Below are 21,616 nucleotides of genomic sequence, written 5' to 3'. Positions count from 1 at the left end.
TCTTCAAAAAATAACTGCATGATTAATATAAAAACTAAAGTACTTACTTGAAAGCAGTCTTCTGCCACTTCAACATCATTTTGGGAGGGTGGATAGCCTACAAAAAAGGTTAAAAAAATAAAATAGAAAAAGTTATTCTGAAAGCAGTATACAGTGAATAAAAGAATCAACAACATCCTTCAATATCTAACTATGATAAATAGGTTTGTTTACTTTTTTAACCAGAAGATCACCATATTTCAAGTTGATTTTATTAAGTATTATTAATTACTATTTTCTGTGATTTATTTTTTATTTTTTTACTAAATATTCCTACCCACACTATCTTCTTCACACCATTCTTATGAAGGATTTTCAAAGAGTCATTGTAAGTCTGAAGGAAAAAATTAATCCTTGTTAACGTAGCATTATGAAAATTAAAGACAGATATATTTGGTTATCATGAATGCATGTTGTGCTACGTTCTTTTGCTATAAATCAGAAGAAATAGCAACTGTGAGACCCTAAAACGGAAAAGGAGTCAGTGTCTCATCATTTCTCTTGCAGTGATCAGCACAATTCAAAGTCATTCTAGTATGACAAAAAGCATTTTCTTTCAAAAATATTTCACCCTTTGCTAATACAGTATCACACATTAAAGCCCCCCTAAATCCACAGCACATTTTTTTTTTTCAATTTTTTTTTTTTTTTTTTTTTTTTTTAAGCACAAGCCTGAAAGACATGCATTTTCCACTCTGGATACCTGTTCTCTGCCATTCCTCTCTCCCCACATCTAATACTATATATATGTCATATTTTCAAATATATTTTTCATACATCTCAAAATTGAGGTGTTAAAAACTTCAATTTGTTCCCTAGTTTCCATGAGGTCAGTGAAGCTCTAGAGCCAATTAGGCATATCATTATTAGAGAAAATTCTTCTACAGTCCCATCTAAATCTGTCCTCAGAGCTACTGTGTGAACTGTTAGTACACAAATTCAACTATGAACTGAATTTTTCAGTAGATAAAAAGAGATGTCAAAAGGTCTCAAGTCATTGAATTTTATACTTTAAGAACACTGAAGCTGTAACAAGCTTCCGAGAAGATGCAAGTAAGACACTGTAACACTCCAGCTTCCTCCATTTCATCATCTCTAAAAAAAAAAAAATAAGGCAATCCTTTTTCATGTAGAGATGTTTTGGGAATTACGTCAGTACTTTTTGTGAAACAATTTAAGATGCTTGGATGAATGGTACTTTCAAAATGCCAGAAATACTATTTTAAAACTGTTACAATCTCAATATGTTATTGATCAATACACATCTTTAAATATTGTTGGCACTGAATCAAAGGACTTTGCATAGTATCATCTCCATTATTAAACACCAGAAAAACCATCAATGCCCCTTCATCTGAATACATGCCTTGAGAAATATCCTCTACCGCTCTCCGAATACCTCTATCAAATGCTCTTGCATCAGCAGGACTCTGAAATGTGAGGCCAAACTTTTTGTCATCAATCTTCCAGTGGTAAAAAGTTGGAGTAACTTTGTTGTAAACGAGGTCCTTCTTCAACGTGCATTCCAAGACCACCTTCCAGAAATAAGACAGAAGGAAAAGGTATCACTAACTAATACAGCAAATTTGAGAACAAAATGTAGCCTTCAAGAATTACCTGAAAACATGCATCAAAAGAGCAGATAAAAGCCTCTGTTTAAATTTCTTCCTATGACAAGGACGTAATTTTAACTTAGTTGCCATTATGGCCAAATTATGCACTAACAGCTACTGATAGGGCAGTGTGGTTTAGGGACACTGTGTACTGAGCAAATCGTCCCAGCCTCTGAGGTTTCTCATACCTGCAAGCAAGCACTTGTGTCAGTACACACTTACTAGAAGCTCAGCGAGTGAAATAAGCCACACTTTGAAAAAAAAACAGTATGCTAATATCTAGTACTGGGAGTTTTATATGTGTACTTATTCTACACAATTTTTGAGTTTCAGATTTGTTATGTATGCATTTTTTTTTTTGGTGACAGAAAAATGAAAGATTTCTTATGACATGGGAAAATTAAGTTAATTAAAAACATAACAAAAATCTCTAAGTAAAAAAAAAAATCTGTCTGTACTTATTCTTACATATCCTTTGCATTCTTCCTTTCCTTGTCTATTTATTACATAGGCAAGTATTTTTTTTTCCTCCTGCTCTTCATTAGTTATTCCCCCTAAACTTCATCCCACTGCTAATCATCTCCTTTCAAGTTTTACTGTCTCTTATCCCTGTCTCTATAAGGATTGCATTCTTTCCACACATACAAACCCTTTCAGCATTAAAATCTTTTTTTTTTTTCTCAACTCTGAGTTCTATATATATAATTTTTTTTTTTTTTTACTGCCTAAAAATTCCCTACAAGGTACTGCAGCAACAAAAATCATTCTGCAGTTCTACAGTGTAGTAACTGATCATTCTTTGTTATTTTTTGATGATTTTAATCTTGCCTCCTCCAAAAAGAAAAGCAGTTCAAAATGAAGACTTCTCACACCATCACATTTTCTTCATCTGTGATCACTTTGGGGGGATCTCTGCTATATTAGACACCAACTATTTTCACACTATATTTTGTATGCAGTTTCATCCAAAATCAGTAAACAGTATTATAAGGCTGATTTTTTAGTATCTCAATGAACACCTGCTCCTGGAGGAGTTAATACAGATTTCTTTACACTGAAAATACTTATCTGGAAGATAAATATTTTTACAAGATAGTAGCACTGAAGATAAACTAATGGAATAGAACTTCAGAGGGTATGATTTACAAACCAAACAATTCCTGCCACCCCCCAAACAAAAGCCCAACCTACACGACATTCTAGGAAACAATCATTAACAAAACAAGCAAGCATCCTATACACTAGCATAATTATTTTCAGCCTGATTTAAGGAAACAATGGATTTGACAGGACAAGACTGATTCTACAGCACTAGAAACATATGAAAACATACCAGTTAATACAGTAGATGTATGTTGAAAGGGGAAAAAACAGTTGCATCTTTCTGAGTTCTCAAATATCCCAAACTCCAATGGATTTTTACTACACTTTTTTTTTATGGTTCTTATCTCTCCAGATTGTATGTGCAGAGTATCATAAAGTATCATGCTTTCCCATGTGGCTACTAAAATCTGTTTTCCCAAACTTTTTAAGTAGACCATCTCTAAGATTTCCAGTGATAGGCACAAGGAAAATCTGTGAAATTGTAAATTAAATGAATATGGCTCAAAATAATTGCATTTCTTAATAAACAAGGGCTACGGTTCTGATAGTTCTCTTCACTTGAAGACTTCCATGCCAGTATGAAGCAGACACCTCAGCATTCATTCATGTTGCAGAATTCTCAAACTCATGATAGCAAACTCCAGAAGCACACAGCTGCAGAAAAAAAACACTCGATTCCCAGAGCATATGTAGCACTGTGTACCTATTTACTACTACTTAATGTGAAAATACTTTGTTAATATAGCATCCAGATCTCATTGAGTGCAACACTAATGAGTTCATAATTATTCAAACATACTTGCCTGCTGTATGTTTCTTTCTTCACCTCTACAAGCCACATTCTTCAAAGGTATTAAATCTACTTGACTTGTATGGACAAATTTCTCAAAAATCAGAAATCTTAAAATTCCAAGACAAGTGTTTTCAAACAAATTTGAAATGAATATTCAAGATATTGGCATTTTTATCCTGCTTTGGAAACAAATATGAGAAAAACTTATCATATTTGACAGATATTTCTATTCTGGTAACAGACCCTATAATCAAGCATCTCTATAAACTGGAGCCAGTTACTATTTTACTGGTTTCTAGTGTTCTACACAGCTTACATTACATCCAGATAGTTTCACAGTTTCTCATTTACAGACCAAACTTAGAAACACATAAGCATATCGTTTTTGATCATATTTTTGAATCCTTTTACTGCTACATAGAATTGTTATATATGCAGTGGTAATTAGTGCCGAGAAAATGGTTGATAAAAAGGAGATTTGAGAGTGTGGCCATGGGGGTCGGAAAGCCCCGTGTTTAATGATAACATTAGACTCTTAACGATGAGGCCATCAGGAATGTAAAAGAGTTTAGAGGAAACAATGAAGAGAGACTCCTGTGATTCAGGAGACTCCATGCAGTCTCAGGTTTCTTGTTCTCCAGCCGTTAAGGCATGGAAGTTTCTGGGTGTTTGTTGTTGTTATATTCAAAGTTGTTTGACCAATGAAAAGTTGTTTTGAGAAGAACTGCTGTGGGGAAAAGGTTATAAGAGGGGAGCCTGTCCTCAAGATAAAAAAAAAAAAAAAAAAAGGCAACCCAATGAAGTTATGTCATCAATAAAGAAGTAGAAAGAAGGAAAGAAAAGGAACAGGCTAGCAGAACGGAGACCAGGACGGGAACAGGCACATTGATTGTCTCATGAAGATAGGCTCGGCAAACTCAGCAAACCGCTCATACGCTGGAAATAGGTGCACCAGAGCTGGGAAGAAGCTCAAGCTGAGAGAAGCGGACCCATGCACACAACTGCCCCTCGCTGGTAAGCAGTTGCGCATTATGGGGAATCACACGTCCTTAGAAACAAAGACTGTCCTGGTAACCTTACAGCTTATTCTCCTTATTAACAATTGGACAGTTTATGAGCCTGAAATATGGGACCAAATTGAGGTCAAGGTGTGGGACTCTGCAATTAAAAACGACAAGGTTGCAGTGGGATTGCTCAGCACCTGGCAAATCTCTTAGGCCTTAAAGAGCCCTGTAGGACCACAGTCAGAAACGTGTGGTTTGCCAGACAGTGAGGGAGCTGCGGGCTCCTTTACTTGTTCAGGCTGGAGAAAAGGAGGCTCAGGGGTGACCTTACCGCTCTCTACAGGTTCCTTAAAGGAGGCTGTAGCGAGGTGGGTGTTGGTCTATTCTCCCACGTGCCTGGTGACAGGACGAGGGGGAACGGGCTAAAGTTGCGCCAGGGGAGTTTTAGGTTGGATGTTAGGAAGAGGTCTAACAACCCTTTACCGAAAGGGTTGTTAGACATTGGAACAGGCTGCCCAGGGAAGTGGTGGAGTCACCATCCCTGGAGGTCTTTAAAAGATGTTTAGATGTAGAGCTTAGGGATATGGTTTAGTGGAGGACTCTTAGTGTTAGGTCAGAGGTTGGACTCGATGATCTTGAGGTCTCTGCCAACCTAGAAATTCTCTGATTCTGTGATTCTGTGTGACTGCTACGCCATCGCCCCCTCCCCCTCCTGCTACTGCCATCGCAGGCCTTTGCTGTTACGCCCCCTGGTGACCTGGACGTGCCTTTTGACCCAGGCCTTTTGGCCTTGAAAAGGAGATGGATATGCTTTTCTTCGATTCGGGAAGAACGGGATACATAAGGCTCAAAGACCGTATTGCTTGACAACTTAAAGCAAGACGTATTGCTCAAAAGGAATGGAAAACGGAGACTGTTAAGTCATGGAACTTAAAGGATTCTTTGTTACCTTTTCTGATTGTATAGGCATACTCGGGTTTAGTATGTAAAAGCAATGTTCTATATACTTAGAATGTTTGATATTTGTGTGTGCGTGTTGGCGGAGCATAGACTCTCCGCACACCCAGTGCTGTTTACTTGCCTTTTATACCTTTTATAAATATTCTTTTATAAATATTACTAAATTCAGATTGAGATGAGACTTCATTTATAACAGAATCAAAGACTTTTCTCTAGTCTTGGGACCAAGCAGCATGACCTGACCATATTACTATTACAAAGCATATGTACCTCAGCGCCACCATGACCCCATGACAATTATTTTTCTATGCATGCTTTTTTCTCCCAATTCAGAAAGATGTGAGGACTATACTACAGCTATCAGAATCAATCTGTTAGTTTTTTAATTGGTATTGAAGTTTGAAATTAAGTAATTCAACAAGCAGATTTTTAGAACAGAGCAACATTTATATTCAGTTTCAGCTTTGCATCTTTCCATTTACACAATTACTTGCTGTTCAAAAGAAAGATTTTAAACTTAGACTTGCCACCCTGACTAGTGATCCAAAATTTATTAGACACATTTTTCAGTAAAAGCTTGCAGAGGAAAGGACGGAAGAAGAACATAATGTACAACAAGAAACTCTGTTAGACTTTTCGTTTCAGAACGTAAGATTCTCAAAGTCTAAAAACCTGTAAGTGTAGTATATGTTTAACACTGCTGCCATTAAGATAGAAGAGAGCTACTGTAAACACAGTAAAACAGAGCAGCAGAGTGACCAGGTTAGAAGGGAGTGCAATTGTTCCCAGCAGACTGGCTGGAGCCAGATCTAGGAAGGTGGGTATAATAAAGGAGGAAACGTGTAATTATGTCAAGGGTATTTTGTGAAGACTTTACATTCCAACACAGATCTAAACAACCTGAGTAAACCAGCAGGAAGCATTCCCTCTTCTAAATTAATTCAGTGGTGCCACCACTTTGATTTCCTTCTCGGTTGACAAGAATGCTTTTTGTCAACCCAAGAGATGTTTAAATAGCTACATACTGCACAATATATATATATATTTTATGTTCTACATGCAATCTGAAGTTTGTTCATAGCAGTGCTGATAGTAATCTAACTCTCAGGTATATAAAGAAATGATGAGAAAAACCCCAGGGCAACTGCAATGAGGTACTTCAGTATTTTGATGTTCAATCCCAAATTATATAATTTATATAATGATGACCAAGATCTACAGTCTTAATTAGATGCCCACATATGCTAAAACATATATGAAGAGATTTGGCACTTTAGAATGGAATTGCAATTGTCAATAGCATAAGATGCAGTAGTTGGAGAGGAAGCAACTAAGGCCAGTTTACAAGAAACAGTAAGAGAAACTCTCATTCTTTTGAATATAAGGGATCTAGCTACTTCTTCAATGGTTAATCTATTATCTTACGTATGGATTTTTTTGCTATGGAATAAATTCTTTCTTCAACATGTAGGCTTGAACAGTAATATTGTTTGTATTACTGTTCATGTTATACTGTTTATATATTGTCCACGTATCTTAGGTAAAAGCCATAGATCTAACTGTATTTGCTGAGGCATTTCAAAACCCATGTTTCCCCATCTCACAGAAAAAGTGCCCACATTTCCATGCTACAGTAGTTTTGTGGTTTATTTTTTTATTATTACCAGGATAAGGGAATTTCTGCACCTTTTCTGGAAGCTGGGGTAGCTCAAAAAAAAAAAAAAAAACAACAAACAACCTGCTGGTCAGAGGAAATCAAAATGTAATCCATTTAAAAAGGTATTTTAACAGTGTATAATGTGACTGAAGAGGAGAAAAAAGATCATCTGTAAGGATTAGCTTTTTTCCTTTTTTTTGGTGTTAATCCATTGGAGTATTTTCAGAAATGCCTCTGTGTATCTTTAAAAACACATATTGAACAAACAATTACATTTCATCTTCTTGGTGTTTTCCTTGTGTTGCATAACATAATTGTCTACTGTCAAATCTATTTGGACTAGAAAACCAGTTGTTTGGCTTCATTAAGAAAAGGTTATAAGCTGTGCTTTAAGTGAATCCACAGGAATATCACTAAGAACAAACATAGGGCCATTATCTACACAGAAAATAAAGAGCAGAATGTTTTTTAGAATCGATGACCTGATCCTTATCTAACAAAAGTTCTCTTCCTGTCCCTGCTATGGGGGAGGAATCTGCAAACATATTTATACTAATATGGACTGGATTTTGGACAGGAAGATGAGCAGACACATTTAAGCCTTCTGCCAGAAGCGGAAACGAAACAAGGCTTGCCCAGGGGAATTGGGAGAGAGAACACAAACACTCATGCCTGCAACATTTTCATATGCATGCTGGAGAAACTTTAAGTCAGCCTTCAATTCTGAGCATTTTATTACCTTAGATTCTGAAGGCAAACAGTGAATGTTGAAAGTATTAGGAATTAAGAGAAAATTGTCAAGTACTTCTAAATGCAATTAAGCTGCTCAAAAACAGCTTCAGTACGGCTAAAAAAAGTTCTAAAGGGAACTACTGCAAAGTGAGGAAGGAACTGCAGGTGCACATAGCTGTGCGGGAACACAGGGTACTCTGCTAACAGCACTACGCCTCGCTGAAACAACTGAGTCAGCAGAATTTCTATTTATATGCTCTCTTCCTACAGCAGTCACAGTCAAGGCAGAAAACTCAGCAGTCCTGCCTCAAGGAAGAAATTGGTATGCTTGAGAAGAATCAGCAGCATGGCGTAGAGAAGTAATTCTACCTTTTAGGCTTACACAGCTTAAGTTTAGGGAGTTGTAGATTATTGGCAGAAAACAGTAAGCCTTTGATAGCAGTCATTAAGATAGAGATTTTGTGCTTTTCCCACTTTGTTTCCAGTGTAAGACATTCCCTTCAAAAATCGACTGGCATACAAGTAACCCAGCAAACATTAGTAAGCCAATTCCATCTTCCATAGGTCTGCAGGTAGCAACAGCTGATACTCTACACCAGTTTTCCTTTTGGGAGGCTGACTTTCATGGTGCTATTTAAGACAAGTTTGTTACAGCTATTTATTGTAGTTGATAAATTAATACTGTCTACATATTTGTTAAACCAGATGAATTTTTGGACCTGCTAATAACTTCATGATTTCTTCCAATAGAGAAGTGGCTTTCATGTAAAACAGCTACCTTTTAATTACCATAATCAATTACTGAGAAATTCCTTCTGATTTTGTGTTCTTAACAAGTTCTCATTTTCTAAATGCTGACAACACTGCTAATAAACACAGTATCATCAGTGTATAAACAGGTCAACAAACAGATTTTACTTTGACCCTCCATTGGAAAAAAATGACTAGCAAAATGTTTTTGCAAATGGATGAAAATCTACAGTGAAAAATTATGTTTTAAAGTTGCTGAAAGATCAAAATCTTTAATTCTAGAAATGTTTGGTATTACCTAAAATAAATAGTTGGATGTCTCGGTATATAGTCATATGAATAAGCTCAGCAACAGCATTAGATTGAGACTGTAAATTTACTTTCCAGTCTACAAGCAACAATATGCAAGCACTAGGTTCTTTGTTGAACACTAAACAGATCTAAATTGTTACCGTTTTATCCCTGAGTCGCTCTCCATGGATAAGAAAATCAGCACAGCTATTCTCTTCCTGGGGAATGACTTTGAAGACTGTGACACAGCTTAGTCCACCCCCTCCAAGTGGTAACCATCCACCACTTGAGTCATCCCGGGTCATCACCACAGCTCGCACTCGTGCATAACTATTACTGGAAGAGATGCAAAAGAAAAAATTAGTTTTACATAAATGCAAAACAGCTAAGTCTAGTTAAGAAACATGACAAAACAAATAAAGAAGCAAAACAAAACAAACATCACAACAAACCCACAACCAAGATCAAAATAATTCATGTAGTGGAGGTTCACTGCTTTCGTAACTGTCACCTAGGAGAAACCAGTCTAAGATTCTAATAAACATTCCTCCCTAGTTTTATGCCCTCATTAGGACGACTTCACAAGTATCCTCTTTTACTTAGAGTATACATGTGGGTTCCTTGCAAAGAAACTTAACCAGACAGTGCAGTACCTCAGAGTCAAAATTTATATTCTTCTAGAAACTTTGCAGTCAGTGATCTAGCTAGAGAGGGCCAGTGGCAGGAAGAGTACAAATCAGCTCTTGATTTATTTTAGACTAATCATGAACCGAGTCAGCCACCATGAAATCACACAGAAAAGAGAACAAGGAAGCAGAAAGAGGTCAGGCCTTCTGCCACTGAAATCTAAACAAGAACAGGCTTCTAGCCAGAAATGCTGCTCCCTCCTCCCTCCCTCCCACATAGAGAGCCCCTCCTTTGGAAGGGGTAAGTCAGAACACACGTGCTGTGGGGTTTGACAGCAGAATTGGTTATGACTACTTAAAAACTAGTATTTCTATTAGCTGGTTCTCTCCAGTGCTTGCAGCGTGTGGAAAATTACTTGAATTTTTACAATTTAATGGCTTTTTCCATCATCTAGCATTTTTATGAAATAAACAAATAGTTATCACTTCATTCCTTAAAAGCCCGATTTCTTTTGCAGAATCCCAGAAAAATAGTTTGTGGTAATCTTCTCTCTCACCTTTTATTTATTTCAACGACACGTTTTAGTTTTGAGTAGGAATTTGCTGCTACTTGTGTTGGAAAACCCTGTGGTTTGTCATGGAATTTATATGATCCTATCCTACATTTTACATATGGTTTACTGTATGAACAAGTATCCCACCACTTCAAGAAAAATAAGCTTCATGATACCTTGCTTGAGTACTTACACCAGTCAGCATTAGTTATGTAGAATTTAGTATTTCCTGTTCAGTCCTTAAAAGGGAACAAAGCTATTCCTTCTGTACATAAACATGCATTACAGCCATTACCAAACTGTTGTGTTTGAAAAAGACTAAGGTCTTTTCCCAAAATAACAGAAGGTAAGCTCTTTTGCATAATTAATATATTACATTTGCAGACACACGCATGATTCACACATGATTCACATATATATATATCTGTGTATAAATGTGTATGTAAATATAAAATAATTTTGCTGCTCAAATACATAAAGGTCTGCAAAATGGTGAAAAAACAAGACTATCTAATTTTAGCTTATAGGCAAGTGAAGTTGCTTGTAGAGACTTTGTTTACCCCACAAACTAACCTCCTCCTCCTAAACTCAGTTAAAATGACAGTTCAGTCAACATTTTACAGCATTTCTATACCAGTATCTCTTAATAACTTCTCCCATACAGCAGATAAAGGATTGGATTTTTCTTGATTATATTTATTGTATGCATCTATCAATTCTAATGTCTGAAAATAAAAATTGCTGTAATTTTGATGCTTAACAGTATTACCGAAAGTTGAATTGTTCATTGTTTTCAGTCACTACTTAACTCAGAGATAATTTCAGATTGCAACTGGCAAAAGTAATCATTTATCTCTTACTGTCCCAGGTGAAGAGCCTCCCCTGACAGAAACTGAAGACACCAGGACTTTTCTATGAAACAGTAAGAAATAGGATGCACTAACTGGTTAAACTATATTTCCACTATACTTCCTTCAAGCTAACTACAAATTTAGCTAAAAAAGTTATTTACTCTATAAATTTGGCTGTCAATTTAGCTGAATAAGTTTTCTTTGGCATACTAGAACTACTGAAGATGGTATTTAAGATGCAGTAAAGGTTCGGTTTAGTATCTTTTATGGACACTCACAGAACTTCACTTAGGCTAAATGAGAAAAATTAAAACACTACTTTTAAATGGTAGTTTGCACTCTACAACCATTTTCTTTTCAAGAATTGAAGGAGAAGCAAAGGTAGAAGATGCATATAACTTCAATAGATATCTCAGTATCAATATATCAATAGCTACTTCCATTTCCCAGAAGTCTTCCGGAATTTTTTGCCCCCCTTCCCTATTGCAAGAAGCCTATCTGTGTCTAGTTAACAATCTTACATTTCACTTCCATATTTTGTATTCTTTAGACTATTTGAAACAATATGTATCCTTTCAAATATTTTAGAAACTGTCAAATCCACTCCATTAATGCAAGAACAAAAATAAAAGTGCCCAGCAGGCAAATCTGTAACATTTAATGAAAAACCTTTTAAATAAAAAAGATTATTTTTTATGACAACTACCTTATAAGTTAAGTAGATGGATTCAGTACTGTGCTTGTTTAACAATACCCAAAACAATGAAGAGACTGCTTTATTTAGTTATTTTATTTTAAAGGAACTGACAATTATTAATGATAGCTATTTTTAGTAATGATACAAGCTGGCAAAGCAGCAGAAGGTCTTAAGAGTGATTTAAATTCCTAGAATCCCCTACAAATGAACTGAAGATGCTGAACCAAAGCACACCACTGCTGCTACTGAAGCCACCCAGCTCTCCTGTGTCTTCTTAAGTGAGAGCCCTATCTACATTTCAGAACGTCTATAACAAGTTGCTAAAATGCTGGGATGGTTTAGCTGGGAGAAAGAGCACAGACAGTGCTCCCGTATTTTTCAGCACCAACCCTACAGTATTTTTAAAACCTGAGAGCCTGACATGTTTACCTGCTCTTGCACGTTCAGGTATTGCTGATAGAGCAGCTAAACAAAAGAAAACCAGCCAAACATGGAAATCAATTGAGCACTGCTCTGATTAAACCTTTTATTAGAACTACCACAAATGTGAAGCATAGCATGAAGAGCAGCACTGCAAGAGCAGGTCCAGACCTACTGTATCACATTCAACGTTTCCTGAGAAGCTCTGATTTTGGTTGTGGTCACTGGAAACTGTTGAGTCAAGGGCAAGCTTTATGGGAAACGCAAAACAGGATTTTGCCCATAGGAGACAGGTGCTCCTCAATAATAAACCCTGAACAGCAGCGAAGACTGGGGAAACCCAACAGCACATGGAAACCCAACACCAACTCACAGTTAGGGAAATGGGACTTCTCTCTAACAGAAGAGTGCCTCAGGTAAGGAGGTGAGTATTGCATTTTTATGTGATTACAACAAATTAGAAATTGTGATCACACTGATTTTCTCCTCATAGTTAGGTATCACTAAAAGTGCAGCATGTCTGATCTGTACTCCTATTAAACTTGAAAGAAAGTAATTTTAAGACAACACAGTATACTTTCTACTCAGCACTCAGATATTGGATCTGCAAAGTTTGATTTTAAAAATACTATCATAACACAATTACTGAAGATGATTCTTGTATTAAAACCAAATGATGGAAATGGGTGAGCTAAGTAACCTGAGAAAGTATTGGGAGGGCAGAAACAAAGAACTACAAACCGTAAGTGGACTAGGAAGATACCAAAGACACAGTCCTTGCTTGCTAACAACTTTAAGAACATCAAGCATTATGATCTGACCACAGGTTTTAAGGGCTCTCAGCTCCCTCCAAAATCTGTACTGTACATTGTTGTAATGCTCCTGGGCCCAAAGTGACTTATGACCTGAATGAACAAACTGCTGCTCCTTACTGGGAAACACTCCACTGACCCTGACCAGCAGAGATCTTCAGCCTAGCAACTCATGAATAACCCCTTTGGCAGGGGATTGGGTGATGTCAGGGGAAAAGACACACCCTCCCCCCCCCCCCCTTTTTTTTTTTTTATAATAAAAATAAAGTTATTTTGTTAGTTCAGGGTATTTCTTACTTGTAATATCAAGCCAATTAAAGATACCAAAGCATTATTACAACATTTGTCCTTTCTTCCATTAGCGATCCAAAAGAGAATGAAGGTTAAGAAATTTCTGCCAAAATATTTTTCCCAGAGAAAAAGATGAAGAGATGTTGAAGGGTAGGAACAAAACCAAAAAAGCAGCTATCTTGTTGCATTCCATTTATTTTAACCCACTTTCTAGGAAAGGGAAGGCTTCCATGCTGATTTATATTATGCATTACATATCTTTTTATATTGCATCTTGCACAGTTCTATTTTAAGGTAGGACTGAAAATTAATAAGTGGTCCCAAAAATGTTTGTAAAGGCAACCGAACTGTAATTGTATTTTTTTTTTTTTCCAGTGCTATGAAACTACTACAGTCACCATCAAAAAATGGTTCTGCAACTTAAAAACTGAACCGTACAAGAAACTGACCCTCCTAGCTTAAGGAAAAATATTTAGTGTTATGGTTTCTTTCCAATCTGGAAAGCAGCTTTGCAGAAAAGGACCTCAGAGTCCTAGTAGACACCAAAGTTGAACACGAACCGTGAACGTGGCCTTGTTGCAAAGAAGGCCAGCAGTATCCTGGAGGAGACCTGCCCACAGGTGGAGGGAGGTGCTCTCCTCTGCTCAGCACTGGTGAGGCTGCACCTGGAGTGCTGGGCTTCCCAGTTCAAGCGACATGGAGCTACTGGCCTACAATGGGTTACTAAGGTAATTCAGGGCCTGGAGCACCCTCATGCAACGCAAGAGGCTGTGGACACAAAGTGAAACACAGAAAGGGTCTAACTGAACATCAGGAAACACTTTCAGTAAAAAACAACAAAAACTCTGCTGAGCAGTGGCATAGGTTGCCCAGAGAGGTGTGGACTCTCCTCAGAGATCTTCAAAAGCCACCTGGACGTGGTCCTGGGCACCCTGCTCTGGGTGGCCTTGCCTGAGCAGCGTGTCGGACCTCCAGAGGTCTCTTCTAACCTCAAGCATTCTGCAATTTGTTTGCTTGTTTATTATAATATTTCAAAGCACAACAACTTCAATGAAACATCTTTAAAAAAAAATAGCTATTATAGGTTAATTTATCATAAATTCACATATTTTGAAGTATGGGTTGTTATTGCACAGAACTACTAGATAAATACTTCTGACAAGGCTAAGGAAAAAAAGTGATTTTGAATTCTGAAAAATCTTGACACACTTCGCTATGAAAATACACTATATTTGCTGGCATACAAACAACAGCTCCAGGCTAATCTCTGTGTGAACTTGTCATGGATCAAGGCTCCTTACCTTTGGTTGGCACTTTACACACGTACTTTAACCCCTCCAGCTTCTGGTGCTTGTATGTTTTTAGCCTCACCCAAAGAGCTTGGCTTTTTATGGTTCTTATTATCTAAGCAGCTTTGCAGATGATTTTACTATTCCCAACTAGAGAAGTGTTCAATGAGTAAGTGCATGCCAGGAATACCAAAAGGTAATACCAAACCACCATACTAAAGTCTATTTGACTTGCAGATAACATTTGTTGAGTATCAATTCAATTTAGAAGAAAGTAAGTAATTTCATCAGTATCACTTGACCATATTGGTAACCTACTGATGATGAAAAGCCTTTTGTTACAAAAGGTTTAGAGAATGACTGCCACCAGCATGAAACATTAATGAATTATCTGCAACAGGAGATGCAAATATAGCACTAGTAGAATGCTGAGCAAAACATAATTTACAACAAGAAAATAAATGACAGCATATCCTGTTATTTTGTGTCTAAAAGAAAAAATGTATTTTTTTGCCCATAATAATAACTATACACGAGGCTTTGCCTGACATGTCTGTTACCATTCTCCTCAACATTATATCAGAACACATACCAAGCTGTCATACTCTTAAAAGGCGAAACTAGATTTTGTAGTATTTCTCTCTCTAGTATTTCTGTAGATTTTCCCTGTTAAGAAAAATCTCCTTTTCTCTTTTAAGAAATGGGAGGTAAAAGGTATGCTATAAGGACAGAAGGTACAGCAACCATGCCTGGTTGCCATGCTTAGGATTTTTTTTTTTTTTTTAATTAATTTATTTTTATTTTTGAGAATCTTAGTAAGAAAAGACATGGAGTTCAGGAGGAACCATAGACAAATGTTGGTATACTTAGGATGTTGGTACTCACACTAACTTACAAATGAATAGTTGGGTTCCCATCACACTTTGGACTCTGCAAAAAAAAAATGAATTGGACATTCCTGCTTGAGCAAAAAGATACCTACAGAAGCCTGAGCTACCAAGCAACCTAGCCTGAACCCAATATGGCAGATAGAAAAGGCTACATGGGAAACGATATTACCTAAGGAGGTAATAATTGGTATCCCAGAAGAGACAAAAAAAAAAAAAAAAATACATACAGTGCTTATTTAGTAGGAGAGGCAATATAACTTGTAAAACAATGTGTTTGACAGTCAAAAGGGAAAAATGAGACAGATGAAAAAGTGTCCAAAATGGGAAATTGTCTAAACAGTATACTGATGTTAAGTGTTGTCTTGCACATAACACGAGGAAAAAACAAACCAAAAAATGGTAGCACTAGAATCACATTCCTATCTGAATACAGAAAACTCAAGATTTGTGACAGTGCGAAATAACTGAGGCTGCAAGGAAGAATGGCTATTGTTGCAAGAGTTTTTACAAAAAGCAAGAATGCATGACGAACTGAGAAGCTGCTAAAAATTTTGAAAACCATGAAAATTACCAAGTAGAAATTTGACATTTGTGTGAATAATATTTAACCCTGCTTCTCAGCTCTTCTTGTTTAATAATAGTAGATAGTCTCTGTAACTATATATAACTGTATGTCATCCATGATCATAGGTTACATGAAATAACCTTTAAGTAGATTGAAGGAGGTCACATCACAAACCTGGGTTGCACCTCTTTCAAAGGAACTGCCTTCTGTAGGCTGAAGTTTTTGTAATGGTATGGCTTTCGTAACACAGTATGACAATAGCATATTATTTGGAAAATTGCATCTGATATCAAATACACAAGCAAATAAAAACTTTCCCAAATAAGTTAAAAAGAACCAAAGTAACATTCAAACATGGGGTAACATGTTTTAGATAAAGGGCAGAACTAAGAGAAGCAGCAGAAACAGTAAGGAGTACTCCTTCCTTGGAGAAGTGAGTGAAATGAGTGGGACTTCCACGGCTACCTGTTTAACAGAGGAGTGTTGGTACTAGGTGCTCCTGGACTAAATTCCTTCCAATTTTAGGCAGGTGGGACAACATAATATAAGTGGTTAGATCCTGCTAATCATATACTTCCCCAGGCCTAACAGACTTCCTGCAGAAAACTGTTATTTCTCCTTCTCTTTACACACTGACAGCCACGAACTCCAGAAATACCCAGTCTCTTCATCCCAGTCCTGCTTCTACTCTCTCTCTCTTCTCATTAGTTTCTTCCTCCACCTTACCCTGGAATTCCTGAAGATCCAAAGAAATATCTTCACTGCATTTATAGCACAGAACTGCCAATGACTCTTCAAAATCCACGGAATCACTACTTGTTTCTTACCACATAGCAGTTGAGGTATTGGGTACTGAGGCCATGTATTAATTGCAACTTGCTTACTATTGAAACGTAGAGAAAAAAAAATCCATTAAAAAACAACAACAACAACAACAAACAACAACACAAAACAAGAGTAATTTAAGAAAAGTTTCTGTTCCTTCTCATCCTTGCAGAAGCAGAGGAATGTCTAAAGAAAAGATGGAAGATGAGCTCTGGCACTTCAGTAAACTTAAGACAAGGACAAGGTTGAAGCCTGAGGCAGATTCCACCAAAACTAACACAGCTTGACACTTTTAGTAAATACCCTCAGACAACATCCATCCAGTCAATTTTTTTTATTATTAATTTTTTTTTAAATAAAGCTTACATATTCAGTTGTGACTTATTTTCCTTGGAATAGCAATGCTTACTACAGTTGATAAAAAATAAAGTTCAGAGTCAATGAGTATCTGAAAAACAAGTCCGAATTCTCTCTTCTTGGGACCATTTTCCTCCACTCTTACATACAAAGCCCCTGAGCTTCACTCAAATATGTGAGTACAATTAGATTATGCTTGTAGTCAAAGCTATTAGTCATCTAGCCATCAAGATTAAGGATGACAGGACTCCGGAATCCCTGTTAACAGGAAATATGAATGCATTAATCAACAAGTCACTTTGTAATAACATTCTTGACCAGTAAAATAAGATGAAGGTAACTAATACACTGAAATAAAACCATGGAATTTTTTTATGAGCAGTTTTAGCTACCCTAAGAAGGTGTGACTGCCTGTACTGCATATATGTTATTTTCAAACAAGCATCTATGTAATTTTTATGCTTCTTGCAGTTAAAAATAGTACTCCACAAATGTCCAAAAAACTATTACTTGCCACCTAACACATCTAAGAAATTATTCTGCAAAAATAAGTACAAAAGAGACAAACTATAAACTGCTATACTTTCTCTAACACACTGGAAAACATAGTCTCCTATTTTACGTTCACTATATCTGAATTTATTTCAGCTTATCCTGGACTATGGGACAGCAACTGCCTGTAATAAATTTAATTCAATAAAGCCCTGAATGCATGATGATATTCAGTATATAGTTTAGCTGCTGAACTGCTACATACATCTTTTGCCAAGATATTTAGTGAAGGAAAAAAAAAAAAAAAATACATGTCCCACTCAGTTTATTTTCCTCAAGCAACGCTTCATAGGGAGGGCAACCACAAATTTAAATTTAAACCTTGCAGTGTTAGAACGAATATGTAAAAGGCCTACCTAGATCATTCCTGACATTCATTTCCCATTTAGCCTGCACTGAAAACGTTCAGAATCAAAAATCAAATAAAGCACATCAGCTTATAAAAAAATAACTTTCCTTTAAGTGTCTTGCTGAGCTTTGATGTTACTAATGAATATGGAATAAAATGTTTTAAAACTATATGCTTTAAAACTGTAGTTGATATTGTTAAATCTAAAGCTTGTCTCAACATTTACATTGAAATGACTTTTCAGGGACCTTAACTTGTCCATAGGAAAATGATCCTGGAACACAATTTACTTTGCAAAACAATCACTAATGCTATTTTTTTTTTTTTTTTTTAATGTAAGATGACAAAAAAAACAGGCTTCCAAAATTATGTTTCAAACAGAAACAAAGTGGACAAATCATAAATATCCACATTAACAAATCAGAAAGAAAAGAAGCCAAACTGCAAAATGCTTAACAGGATTTATTTACTCTGGCACCATAGCCAGAGTAAATAAGAAAATCTGAACCCAGTTTAAAGGACCATAACTTGTCAACTTCCAGCTCTATTTTAAGAGTTTCTGTTCAGCCATTGAAAGGAAGTTACCACTCCCCTGTTATGCAGCGCCACATGTTGCAGTCTGAATCAGTTTTTTTTGTTGTTTTTTGTTTTTTTGTATTTCCCCCCATCAAAAGACACACAAGAGGGAGAGACGAAGAACTGAGACATATAAGTGAAAGACAAACGCGGAGACTTCTGTTACAATAATCCATCAAAGGAGAGGAAACAAGTTTAACAAGATTATACAAAATGTTTTAACAATGTGCCCTTCACATTTGCAATACTTCAGAATGAACACTGTGATTTACTTAGCCAATATGTAACTGTATGATCTATGTTTGATAATCTCAGTAATAATTAGTATCCTTAGCCAGCAGTCTCAAGCATAGAAGTGATTCACAAGTCCTAAGGTCAGAGAACATCGGAATGTTAACAGAGCATCAGAAAAAAAAATAAAAAATCAAATCCTGTTGTAACTGCATTCCCTACTCCAACTACAGTGTTCACGAGTTTCTACAAAAAGCAATACTTAATGAATACATAGTTCATGCATGAACACAACAAGCAGCAAAATAACTAAAAGGCCTCTCAGTACAAAAGGAAGACTACTTAATTTTTTTATTTGCTGCTATTCCAGAGGTTTAAAAGCTTATAACCAATTACTGAGAAAAAGAATACAAGTCATGCATGTGTTTTCCCCTGAAAATATATAACATCGAAATAAGAATATGTGCAAACTTCATAACTAATATCTAGTCATGAGAACTCCTATAATAATCACTGAATCTCTCAAAGTCTACTCAGCAACTGAAAATGGCTCCCTAAGCTAGTTTTTCCTTGTTTTGGCAACAACAAAGTCCTAAACAAAAAGTTACAACACTGAGATCATGAGATGATTTAGTGTAGTGATAACATCTTGTTGCTTCCTCTTTGAACTTTTCACAACCATTAATGCCATTAGAAGTTATGGGCCTGGGGTAGGACTTCACCATAAGGAGGAAGTGGTGAAAAGGGTGCTGGAGATAGTTAAGGGAAGCTGCACAAAACCTATGATTGGAGTACAGCAGGCCATAATGAAAGCTCAAAGCAATTGTTAGACAGCAGAATCCAGACAAGGAATAAAGAAGTCCTCCTGCTCCAGTCGATCTAAGAGACAAAAATGGCACATCAGAACAATTAGGCAGATTTTTGTGCAGCTGACATCTGTGTTGCACAGTTTTACTGGACAATACATACGGCAATCCACCCTAAAAATGTTTTAAGTACAACTATCTGCCATTTCTGTTACATAAAATACAGTATGATTAAATAGCAAAGTAGTATAAAGTATAAATCTGAAAAAAATTACTAGATCAATGTAGTGAGATACATACTGAGCCATTCCACAAATATTTGTGGGCTTGTATTTAACAGAACTGCTAACAGTGAATCCTGACTGCATATCTGAAGAAATACAAACAGAAAATTAAAGACTCCTGCTTAGAGAGACAGAAGAAAAGATTATGTATTTGATAAATATAAGGAGAAAACAGACTGGCAGAATGGACAAAAATGGATGGTGAAGCTCAAATACAAGGAACAGAAATCTGAATTTGGTAAACTACCAATTTCATCTTTATTTTTTGCTACAGACTTCTGCTCTTCTAGCAAGAGAAGGGCCTTCTCTACTTATACCCCAAGCACAAGATCTAATAGGAAAAGTAGTTTGAATTACAAATAATTTTATCTTATTAAAAAACTAGACTGAGTACTTTTATCTGCAATGAGACTGTCTGAATAATCCCAATAAGCCAGGAAAAGTCATTAACTGCTTTACTAGCTAAAGAATAGTAATCAGCATTTTATTAAGCATCCTGAAAAAATGAGGTCAAACGACCAATAACACATTACAAGTAGTTTTTTCCGTGATGCTAATAAATATATATTTTTTAAAACTACATAGAATTCCCTATTTAGGGATTTGAGCTTAAATGACCAACTGTATTATAAAAGTTCATCTGAGAACTCTCCAGACTTTGTTTACAACCCAAGATTAAGAATGCACTCGTCACATCTGAGCTTGTCATGGTGGATGGGGGTTTTTGAGGAGTCTGCTTCTTGAATTTGGTTGCACAAATGACAAAAAATTACTGTGTTTGAATGGATGAAAGAATACTCCCTAGTCATATAGTAATTCCTAGACAGAATTCATTTGGCTGTAATTTTTTAATAACACTTGCAGGAGAGGTTAAGACTTGTTTTTTATTGTTATTATTTTTAAGCTTATTGACTGCAAGAAAAATCAAGAGAGAAATGCTGGTTTGTGTTTACGGGTTCTAGAACCACCACTCCGCATTGTAACTACCTATGACTAAAGTACCTCTTTCTTACTTTCTTTGTCTGTATGTTGACTGGGAAGCGTTGTGCAACTGGTACTCAATGCAACCATTTATTTGAGGCATTTTCACAGAAGACTTAGTAAAAACCAGTATTGACTATTCCACATGAAAAGCTGATGTTTAAAGAAAAACAGCTGACACAGTTGTTTCTTTAGGAAGTGCAAAAAAGAAAAGATTGCCCAAGAGTTATTTAAGGGGAAGAAAGGGGAGCTAAAAATGCCAGAACTCAAGTAACAAAAATGAAGTAATAGATGTTTCAAAAGTCAGTTACATGAACAGATCAGGGTTGGGGGTGGTGGTAGGGAATACTGCTTGCATAAATTCCTCCCTACCACGTAAATTAAAAAACAAACACAAATAGCATCCCTTTTTCCAAAAAAAAAAAAAAGAAGCAGATAAATGAGGAAAAACTGGATGCCCTTCTTCAATGTATGCAGCACAAACACTAATTGTGCATCTGTGTATATATGTATGTGTGTATGTATGTATATATGTATATATGATATAGGTACCTATATCCCTCCCGTGTGTGGGAGAAACATAATCACAAACCATATCCTTGTTCAGCATGCAATTTGTGTGCAGTGACTTTCTATAATATACTGATATCTTCTGCATTAAAAGGGAAGTATAAAATTTGTAGCTAAATCTAAACCAGTAAAAATTGTTTTAAATTG

The 21,616-nt window shown here is 36.2% G+C and overlaps 1 protein-coding gene across 6 annotated transcripts in view; it reads right to left on the bottom strand.

Moving 5' to 3' along the window:
• The window catches only part of SPRED1 (sprouty related EVH1 domain containing 1), a 58,709-nt gene that overhangs the window by 14,527 nt on the left and 22,566 nt on the right, over positions 1-21,616 (bottom strand). For 2 of the 6 annotated variants that reach the window (XM_084522364.1, XM_084522365.1), the window contains exons 2-6: positions 16,665-16,821; positions 15,379-15,413; positions 9,105-9,279; positions 1,406-1,574; positions 48-97 (exon numbers count right to left, since the gene is read on the bottom strand). In XM_084522364.1, coding sequence (XP_084378490.1) covers positions 48-97; positions 1,406-1,574; positions 9,105-9,279; positions 15,379-15,413; positions 16,665-16,821 — 586 coding nt within the window. Of the gene's footprint in view, positions 1-47; positions 98-1,405; positions 1,575-9,104; positions 9,280-9,596; positions 9,743-15,368; positions 15,414-16,664; positions 16,822-21,616 lie in introns of those variants that run through there. The other 4 variants (XM_084522368.1, XM_084522366.1, XM_084522369.1 and 1 more) reach the window with 4 other exon arrangements.

This window comes from Aythya ferina (assembly GCF_964211825.1).
Source record: "Aythya ferina genome assembly, chromosome: 5".
Classification (NCBI taxonomy): domain Eukaryota; kingdom Metazoa; phylum Chordata; class Aves; order Anseriformes; family Anatidae; genus Aythya; species Aythya ferina.
Note: the sequence above shows the minus strand (reverse complement) of the source record. Positions and strands in the feature narration are given on the sequence as shown.